Raw genomic sequence first — 10,597 nt, forward strand, 5'->3', positions numbered from 1 at the left:
AAAAAAAAAAAAAAAAAAAAAAAAAGCACAGTCTTATTTGTTCCTAAATACAGTTTATCATCTTTGCTCTTGATTTAGGAAGTGGATGAATGGGTTATTTTATATTATGTTTCCTTCAAAAACTAAATTAATTTGCTTTTTATTTGTGGAGGCCCTTCATTGATTTATTTTCCTGTGGGTCAATGACCCTCAAATAGAAAGACATCTCTTCCTCTAGTTTAGATGGTGTCTAGTTTGTCAATTCATTTGTTCACTTCCAGGCTTCATTTAGATGCTCACAAGGCGGTTGATGGCTAGTTCTTTCTGGAAATGTACCTGCAGTGATACCAAGGCTTTTTTGGGGGGATGAAGGCCTTCTTTAATCGGACCTAAATCATCTTCTTGCTCCTTAAGCCTGTGGTCTCGTACCATTCCCCTCCTTCCCCCAAAATTCGGGGCTGCTGCCTCTCCTGAGGCTGAGGAAGGAAATGACCCTGGAGATGGGATGTGGTTTAGCAGCAGTGCCTGTTCCTGGCATAAACAGCCTTCTCTGTGCGCTTCTATATTTAAATCACTTTCCTTTTGAACCACATTACCTGGGGTGTCTGACTGCTGGTGGTGATGTCAGAATTGATTCTCTGCTATTCTCTCTCGGCGTCCGGTGCTATTTTAAAGCACAATGCAGACCTCTTCTATTTGTTAGATTATTAGCTATAGATCTCTTGAATCACTGCTTCGAAATGGCCCATGTTATGTCATAAGTCTCCATGTGTCTCCCTCTGCACAAAGAAACATTTCTGTTTCCGTTGTATTCTTTAAGAACCAATTTCAGTTGTCAGAATTGACTGAATTCAAGTGTATTTCACCGTCAGCTGCCTCTCTGACTGCTCAAAAGCTGTCAGTTAAAATCCTTCCCAGCGGAGGACCCTGAGATGAGGGCCAGGAAGTGCTTTGCTGGAGCACGGCTGTTTGCACCTGGTAGGTTGCTGAGGTGACTCTCGCACAGGTAGCATTTGGCTCGCCAAATCCCCACCAGATAAACGCCAGGCTCTGGGTGGCTGCTGGCTGCTTGGATAGAAATGATCTTAACTCAGACACAGGGGTAGCCTACGTGTCTGCAGGAGCCAGGTTGTGAGCTTTTGGGGGGTTGGTCCAGGTACAATGTTCCCCCTCCCTCTTCTCCATTAAGTGTCCTCAAATGGAGGGAGGGGGGCCTCCAGTGGGTAGGATTCCTTCTCGGGGTATCAGAAAGCCTCAGCTTCACTCTTACGTGGCTGAACTAGGGGCCTGAGGACGGATGGGCCAAACTGTCCCCTCTCTTGGGCTTAGCACATGGAAAAGGCCAGCGTCTCCTGCCCTGAACCTGGGAGAAACATCCACTCCTGGGCTATGTGGCTGCCCACTGGAGATCATAAACCCTTTCATGGTCCCTGATGGCCCCTGTAGGGGTGGGGGCACATCAGACCCAGGCCTCATTCGGGACAAGTCAGGCCAGGTATCTGCCCATGTCACTCAAGAGGGTGAGGGTCCTGTTCAGATGGACAGACCCTACTATGAGCCCCTTCCCTCTCCCCTGTCTCTGGGTCCAGGTGGATATCATTTGGGAAACCGAGCATCCGGGGCAACGTAAAGAGGAAGGACATCCGAGGGGGACCCGTCTTAGTCATGGGGCAAGAGGAGAGGGACTGTGACGGTCCTGGGCAGACTCTGAGCCTTCCTGCCTCTGCCTCTGGGATGTCCCTCTCTGTCCCACTGCCCTGGCTTCCATCATACTTACACAAAGCTCAGGGATTGCAGCTTTGCTTCCGACTAAGTCAGCAAAGATTCCAATGCCAGGATGATGATCTGGGGTGTTAGGAACTCTGAGGTTGTGCCATTCTCCTTTGTCTCTGCAAATGGCTTATGCTGATTTTAATCTCCTTATTTCTGTAAGACTCAGTGGTTTAAAAATATTAAATGGGGTATTTATTAAAACTGTGGTGAACTCAGCCCTCAGACTTGACTGGGGGATGGAACAGTCTGGCTAAACAAGTGTTCTGGTTAAGGGCATTAGTCACTGTGCAGAACCATGTCTAGTGTGCCAGTTTCGAAGAATTAGAGCAGAAGCCACATTTAGCTCCAAGCTGAACTGGAGTTAATAGGGATCTTTCTTTGATAATTGGAACAGCTGGTAGGATTAGGGGATGCCTTGGGTTATCACAGAGAATGTATCAGTGGACCAAGTGACAGTCCATGGAGACTTTCATATATTCAAAGATACTTTGTGGATTTGTCCAAAACCAAAGAAACTGGTACTTTAGGGATACAAGAAAGCCTGTAACTTGCATTGGTGTCAGTGTTGTTTTTAGCCTTTTGGTAAAAGAAGTTCTATCAGCTCCTGACAGTGGTTTTCTGGGCTGTGTCTCCTCCCACACCCCTGACTGAAGAATTTTATAAAATGGGCAGGAGAAATCTCCAAGACCTGACCCTAGAGCTTCAGAGCACTACTCTTCCGTGGGAGAAGCCTGGCTTTGGCCTAGGCCTGTGGCATGGACTCCTGTGTGTGGTGAGGGGAGCCCATGAAATTCCTGGGGTCAGTAGTATCATGCTCTTTCATCCAGTCCCAATTCCTGCACCAGTAGGGAAAATGGGGCACTAGGCAAAGTGGGCCGTGGGGCAGCCTGCCTCCTTGCCCTAAAGAGGCAGAGCCTGAAAGAAGCAACACTTCACCCAGCCCAAGGGCAGGGGATGGCCTCTCTGTGGGTTCATTTGGACTTTCAGAACACATAGTCTCTCCTATGGGAGAGGCCCCTGCTCTCATTCTGGAGGCATTAAAATTGGTCTTAGATGTTGTACATGGAAGTCCTTCTAAGACTCTTTGGGGGACAGTAGAAAAATTAGACAGCTCTTGCCCACTGAGCCTCCAACATTCTAAGACTAAATGGGACCTTGAGAAGTCTCCTCCACTGCACCAGCTTCTGGTCTGGCTGCCTTCAAACTATGCCATGTCAAAAGCTGGACTCTTTGTGTTCACTTGGGTCAGAGCTTTTAGGAGCTGTGTTTACATGCACAGTAGAGGGTGTGGGAAGGAACTGGAGAGAAAGGAGGCTCTGGATTCAAGACTTGGGTGGAGAACCTCTATTTGTTAGCTAGTTAGCCTGGGGAAGGCTATGCTCAGCCTCCATGTTCCTACCTGTAGAATGAGAACCACCTGTAGAATAAGAACCACCTGTAGAATAGGAGCCACCTGTAGAATAGGATCCACCTGTAGAATAAGAATCCACTCACTGAGTTGTTGTAAAGTAGTTAATGTATTGACTAAAAAGGTGAATGTTAGGGGTAATCATCTGAGTATGAGTCCTGGTTGCTCTGCTCATCACCTGTGTTACCTTGTCAACGATCTCAACCTCTCAGTGGTTCATTTTCTTTATCCATAAGATTGGAATGATGATAATAGCATGGCCTTCATGGAGGTTTTTGTGAGGATTAGGTGAGCTAATATATGTATGTCATCCCACCACCTTCTGGACGCCATAGATTTGGGGAAAAATTGGCCGTTCATCTTATTAAGGATTCCTCGTATGTGATGAATTGCTTCTTTCTGTTTTTAAGATCCTCTGCCTCTTTCAACAGTTTGATTATCGTGTGTCTAGGTGTGGATCCCTTAGAGTTTATTCTACCTGGAGTTCATTGAGCTTTACAAATTTGTAGATTTTTAATGTTTTTCATCCAATTTGGGAAGCTTGTGGACATTATTTTTCACGTACCTTTTTTGTTCCTTTCTCTCTTTCCCTCTCCTTCTGGGACTTCCTTTACATACACTTGATGGTGTCCCATAAGTCTCCGAGGCTCTTGTCATTTTTCTTTCTTTCTTTTTTCTATCTGTTCCTCAGATTAACTAATCTCAAATGGCTTATCTTAAAGGTCACTGATTCTTTTACCTGCTCAGATATGCTATTGAGCCCCTCTAGTGAATTTCTCATTTTAGTTATCGTACTTTTCAACTCTAGAATTTCCATTTTGTCCTTAAAAATAATTTCTGTCTCTTTATTGATAGTTTCTATTTCATGAGACATCATTTTCATCTTTAATGCTTTTGATTTTAAAAAAAAGTTCTTTGGATATACTTACCATAGCCAATTTAAAGTTTTTGTCTAGTAAGTCTAATATCTGGCTTCCTTGGGGATCTATCGAGTTCTCCCTGCCCCATATATGCCACATATCATTTTAGTTATTTGCATGTCTTGTGTTTATGTATGTATTTATTTATTTAGAGACAGTCTCACTGTCCCAGGCTGGAGTGCAGTGGCGTGATCATAGTTCACTGTAATCTCTAACTCCTGGGATCAAACAATTCCCTCACCTAAGCCTCAGGAGTAGTTAGAATTATAGGCACATGCCACCACTCTTGGCTATTTTGTGGGGTTTGTTTGTTTGTAGGGACAGGGTCTCGCTATATTGCCCAGTTTGATCTCAAACCTCTGGCTTCAAGCAATCCTCTTACTTGGCCTCCAAAAGTGCTGGGAATACAGGAGTGAGCCACCACACCCAGCCAGTATTTTTTAAACAATATAATGCGGCAACTCTGGAAATCAGTTGTTCCCCCTTCTTGAGGATTTGTTCCTGTGGTTTGTTTAGTGACTTTTTGAACTAAGATGGTAAAGTCTGTGTTTTTTGTCATGTGTGACCACTGAAATCCCTGTTCAATTAGCTTAGTGACCAATTAGAAATTTCCTAAAATGCTTGGCAACAATGACTCCCCCAGGCTTTACTGAGGGGCTCTGTGCATATGACTCACACTCAGGTAAGCCACCCACATCTCTGCCTTAGCTTTTACTTTCTGCTTGAACAGAGCCTTAAGATAAGGCAGAGAGTGCTTAGGGCCTTCTTAGGTCTTTCCTGAGTGTGCACATAGCCTTGTGCATGCGTGTGACCTCCTAGATTCCCAGGAATTTGTTGGAGCTTTTCAAAGCAACCTATGGACAGCTCAGTCTCCAGTTTTTTGGTTAGCCTGTTGTTTTCCCAACTGTTATCTACTGCCTCAGACAGCCATGATGTTAAGCAATCATCTCTAATTATTTTCCACAAATGTCCCCAGGGAGAAAGACTGTTTGCACCGGATAAGCTCAGAGTCAGGTCAAACGGAAACAGCTTCTCAAGTGGGGCTTTTCAGGGAATCACCAGACAGGTCAAATCATGACAACGCTCTGGGAATGGGCCTTTGATCCAACCCCATTCTCTCCCCTCCAGAGGCTACTGGGATGCTGATTTTCACTGTGGTTATGAACGCTGGTTTGCGAGGTTACCACAGAGCTGGGAAAGGGAATCAGGACTAAGTCAAGTTAAAACACCACAGAACTCACTGGTCCTCCTGAGATTCACCCATTTTTCTTGCTGGACTTTGGTTAATTTCCAGAGTTCTGAAAATGTTGATTCTGACCATTTCTACCAGCCTTCTCATTGCTTTTATGGAGAAGAAGATTTTTGGAGGTTCTTTCTCTATCATTTTTTTTCCTGATGTCATTCAAAGTTAATACATGTAAAGCATTTACAATAATATTCGACACACAGGGTTACATGCATGTGCCATTATTATTGTTGTTGTTGTTAATAATAAATGAGAGCCCACATATGAACTCGCTTCCTCCCTCCAGACAAGAGTGGTCCCAGGGGGCACAAGAAGGGCATATGGGGAAGGAGAAAGATGTCCATTTGCAGAGAAAAGAGAGGGAAAAAGGCAGGAACATACTTTGGAAGATGACTGGGGGAAAGGTAGTGCTCAGTGTCACAAGTGTGGGAAGTATGGTTCATAGCTGCTTAGGCTAAGAAGGCGAAGAGGTAGATCCTGGTCAGGCTCAAGGCCAAGCAATGCCTGTTGGTCCCCTGTAATTGGTCCAGTCACCTCTCAGCAGCCTGTCTCTTCCTTGTGTGGACTCTGCTCACTGCCCAGTTCTCTGCTCTGACTTTAAAAGGCAGATGGTTCCAAGGATGGGTGAACAGGACTGTAACAGCACGTCCCCATGTGTGGTCCCTGAAGAAGCTGCCTTGCCCTGCCCTGCCCTGCCCTGCCCTGCCCAGGGGAGTTGGCTGGAGGGTGTGCCTGTTTATGGGTGTGCTCGGCAGTCGCCAAGGGGCATGGGCATCCGGGCTATGCGATACCCTGCAAGCACATGGCCACACCTGTCACCCTCAGCCCTGGGACTTGGTGTTTCTACAACAGCTGGGCACTTAGGAGTCTTCTGGGTGTCCAGTGGGCGTGAATGAGGGAGGGGATCTCTGGAGCAAGCAGCAGGGAAGGAAGAGGGAGCAGAGATATGGGAGGATGGGGTCTTGGCTCTTCGGTTCACACGCAGGCTGCAAGATCTTTGGGGACTCAGCCCTAGTGTCCTTGAAGCACAGGTTTCAAGGAACACCAAAGTCTGATAAAAGAGGGAATAATCATGAAAACCAGGTGGGACATCACACTGACATAACCCTGCTCCACTGCCACCATGGATGGGCATCTGTAAACCTGGGAAGGGATCTTACATTGCTGAGAGTCAGTCCCATATTTTATAGAGGAAGAAGCAGAGGCTGAGATGATCTTTGTCCTCCCTGGATGGTCATTTGAGGGTAATGGGCAATGATGAGTAGATCCCTGGCTGCCTGGTCTCCATGTAGCACTCTTTCCTCTAAAGTGCTGTATTTGCTAAGAATCCAGAAGCCTCGGCATTTGCAGAATAGAGGCTAGTCACGCAACTACCAGGTACTCCTTAAAAGGAGCTTACCTTCGACGTGTGGTTCGGTCACATGGTAGGAAATCGAGGAATATGCTTAAATTACAGGGTGAGGAAATGCTTTGTAACTCTGACAGGGTCTGAGCTAAGGGAGGATGCATAATGGACTGACGTCCTGACAAAAGGGCGGGCGGAGGCCAGGCATGGTGGCTCACGCCTGTAATCCCAGCACTTTGGGAGGCCAAGGCAGGTGGATCACCTGAGGTCAGGGGTTCAAGACCAGCCTGGTCAACATGGCAAAACCCCGTCTGTACTGAAAGTACAAAAATTAGATGGGTGTGGTGGTACATGCCTATAATCCCAGCTACTGGGGAAGCCAAGGCAGGAGAATCACTTGAGTCCAGTAGGCGGAAGTTGCAGTGAGCCAAGATTGTACCACTGCACAATCCTATGCCTGGGCGACAGAGAAAAACTGTCTCAAAAAAAAAAAAAAAAAAAAAAAAAAGGTAGGGGCAGGTGGCTCACCCACAGCCACGTCCTGCTTCACAGACATTCAACCTGTGCAGCTGCTCCAGGCCCAGGACCCACAGGGTCCATGCTTGGATTCATGTGCTGCTATCACTGCCTTGAAATCCTTGGTAATTTGGAGCAAGGAACCCTGCATTTTCATTTTGCACAGGACCCTGCATATTCCATTGCCTGTCCTCTCTCCTCCCCTGCCTTGAGGCCAGGAACAAACCTGCCAGCTCCATGGTTTCCCCCCGCCTGAGGACACAGAGCCACCCAGCATGTCTTTGCAGGGAGAGAGTGACCAGGTGGAGCCCAGAAGTCCCTGGGCTGGTAGAGCTGCAGTTCCTGTCTTGAGCCTGCCCAGCTCTCTGCTCTGGGGGAAAAGCCTCAAGGTCCAGCCAGATAGAAATAGCTGGGACAAACGCCCTCGTCTTACAACCCAGCCCCAGCCACCAGCACAGCACATGCAATTCAGATCTTCTTCCCTGGGCAGAAAGGTCTGGGCGGCGCCCTATTTCTAGCCTGAGAAACCTGCCTTCCTTGGCATGGGCAAATTTGTCAGGGGGACGACGGTGAAGGGCGGGAGGTGGGGATTGGGACGGAGGGTGGGTACGTTACCCCCGGGCAGGGTGATGGGCCCGCAGGTCTTGCTGTCGTCCATGGGGATGCGCTTGGTGCAAATCCGCCAGAGGCCGAAGTGGGCCGCCTCGCAGGTGGTGTTGTGGTGCTCCATGTGGGGGCTCAGCACAGCCCAGTGGTCGGTTACCACGGCCGTCATGGCCAGCACGATGCCTGCCAGGATGCAGAAGAGGGTCACGCGGACCTTCAGTGTTTTGGTCTGGGACATGGTGGTCGCCGAGGCGTGGGTGCCCTGGGCAGGGTCCGGCGGCTGCGTCTCCTCGGGCAGGTGACAGCCGAGCTGGGGGGGTGGCAGTGATTGTCAAGTTGGGAGTGACCACTAAGTTTAGTGTGCCTGGCTGAGCCAGAGTGGGCTGGCCTTGGGGCTGAGGGACGCGGGACGTGCTGAGCAGCTGCCCAGACGCGTCAGGGGCCTGAGGGAGGCTGCTATTAATGCCCCTCTCCAGGCGTGGCACCGGGGACGGCTCCTGCTCAGGTTTCAGGGCTGTCTGCCCCTCTGGGAGCCAGAAATACCCCGGTGGGGGGTGGGGCAAGGAGAGAAGGCTCTGGATGGTGGATTGAGGGCTCTATGGAGTAGCAGCTCAGGGTGCCTGAGTTGGGAGGGGGCGAGGGGTGGGCAGTAGGGCCCCAGGGGTGGGGATCTGTCTGCTCTGGGCTGATGGGAAAGGGCACCCCAGGCCAGGGGAGGAGACCAGGAGCTGCAGGCTGCACGGCCGTCCCGGGCTCCCACAAGGTAAGCCTCCTACCGGCGGGGCAGTGAGTAGCTTCTCATCCTGGGATCTGGGGGGCCTAGGATTCTGTCTAGGAACATCCCAGAGACCCCGTCCGGGGCCTGTGGAGTCCACCTCTCAGGCAAGCGTTTTAGCCACAAACCCCACAGCATCCCCCAAACCATAGGAAGATTTTAGGTGGCTCCCAGGCCTGGCCTTACCCAACTCTGATCCCTCCACGAGAACATTACGTCCTTTTCAATTCTCTTTCCATCCCCAAAACTGGGCCCAGAGCAAAGCTCCGTTCGAGGTCAGTGTCATTATTGCCCGCAAAGTGTCCTCTGAAACAAAGTGAGAACGGCCTGAAGAGGATGAGGAATCCTGCTGGACTCGGCTGTTCTGTTTTCAGGGCACTGTGTTTGGTTTTGCCTTCTACTAACAGCAGGTGATAACGATTTTCCAGTTATGTTTTAATTTGCAAAATAAATGTGTGAGTAAAAAAGAATGAATAGGTTGATTTACAGGGGATCATTAGGAGCTCCTGGGTGTGCGGATACGGCAGAGAACACAGAAAGCCTGGGATCGACCACCCTCCAAGGGTCCTGTGCACCCGCCTGGCCCCCAGGCTTGTCCCCGAGGCTGCGGCCTCTATGTCTCTCCTGGGTTGTGCCACTCTCCCTTCTCAGCTCACAGGGTGGCCCTTTTTGGGTGTAGCCGACAGACTGATGCACGATCAGGAATAGCCTCCTGAGCTAGGTGGGGCCTTGAACTTCAAAATTCTTGCCTCAGATTGACACGATTTACAGAGACTCTGCCCATGTGGACAGAAATGTTTCGGCCTCCAGCCTTGGAATCACAGAAAGTTCATGATGATGATAACAGGAGCAGTGGCTCATCTTCAGTGAGTGCTTACTATCTACCAGGCTCTGCTAAGCCTTCATCCATCATCGCAGTTACTCTTCACACCAAATCCACAAGGGGACTGTTGCTGTTTTTGCCATTTCACAGTAACACAACTGTTACTGCCATTTCACAGACAAGGACATGGACGCTCGGAGACATGAAGTCACTTGTCTAAGGTCACACAGCGGGAAAATGAGGAAACCAGGTTTCAGGACCCAGAGCCCAAAGTCTTAACTAATGTTTGGAACTGGGAAGAAGCTTGAAGATCTATTGTGACAGATTAGGAATTTGCAGCCCAGAAAGGAGACATGACGAACCAGGACCACCTGGTGAACAGCCCCGGGGCTGAGCTGAACCCTCGTGTCTCCAGCCACAGGCTTGTGCTTATTGCAGTTCCATCCAAACTTTCATATTTTTAAAGTCAGTCTCTCATCCATATTACAATCTCCCGAGAGCTTCTCTCCCCACTGTTCTCATCTCTGCTTCCCTTCCTCTCTGTCCCCCCACCTCTGTGTTCCCAGTGGGTGCTAATCCATCACAACTGACTGATCACTGACTGATTGTTGACATATGCCACCGCCCCTGCTTCAGCTCGCGGAGAAACTGCCTGTCACCAGGTGGGTGGACAGTCTCCATGGGGAACTCCCAGAACCTGGGACATGGCCGCAGCCTCTGAACCCTCTCTTGTTGCTTGTGGGGGCCCAGCTTCAGGATCCTGGCACCTGGGGATCTCAGGGGGTGCTGGACAGCTTGAGCAGACCTACTGAGTGCCAGGCACAAAGCAAAGCAGTAGCTGGGGAGCCAGAAGAGGGTTCCAGTGTTTTAAGACAGAATATCTAGAAAGAAGCTATTTAATTTTAGCATTACAAGTAAATACAGTGTCACTGGAAGAATAAAAGTGTCTTTTGAATTTCCTGGTGTGGTGGGTGTGGGTGCCCTAAGCTCTTCGGTGCCAAGAGCCTCTGACGGCCTTGGAAAGCACCCTGAAAGGGCCCAGCCCACAGGGTGCACCCAGCACCAGCCGTGATGATATTGCAGGCCCTTCAAAGATGCCAGGTCTCGGCGGGGACAGCAACCAGGAACTTCTGCTGCTCTTTCCCTCAGTGGGGGGGCAGGTTTGTGACCCATGCAGGGGTCCAGAGTCCTCCGCCCCAGTGCAGT

The 10,597-nt window shown here is 49.5% G+C and overlaps 1 protein-coding gene across 1 annotated transcript in view; it reads right to left on the minus strand.

The window, feature by feature from the left end:
- Positions 1 to 8,192, minus strand: part of CACNG1 (calcium voltage-gated channel auxiliary subunit gamma 1) — a 13,542-nt gene extending 5,350 nt beyond the window's left edge. Inside the window, exon 1 of the mRNA XM_017855831.1 lies at positions 7,803 to 8,192. Within this exon, the coding sequence (XP_017711320.1) occupies positions 7,803 to 8,031 (229 nt within the window). The 5' untranslated portion in view covers positions 8,032 to 8,192. The remainder of the gene's footprint in view (positions 1 to 7,802) is intronic.
- Between the last annotated feature and the right edge of the window lie 2,405 nt (positions 8,193 to 10,597).

Source organism: Rhinopithecus bieti, unplaced genomic scaffold (assembly GCF_001698545.2).
Source record: "Rhinopithecus bieti isolate Rb0 unplaced genomic scaffold, ASM169854v2 scaffold_39870, whole genome shotgun sequence".
Classification (NCBI taxonomy): Eukaryota; Metazoa; Chordata; class Mammalia; order Primates; family Cercopithecidae; genus Rhinopithecus; species Rhinopithecus bieti.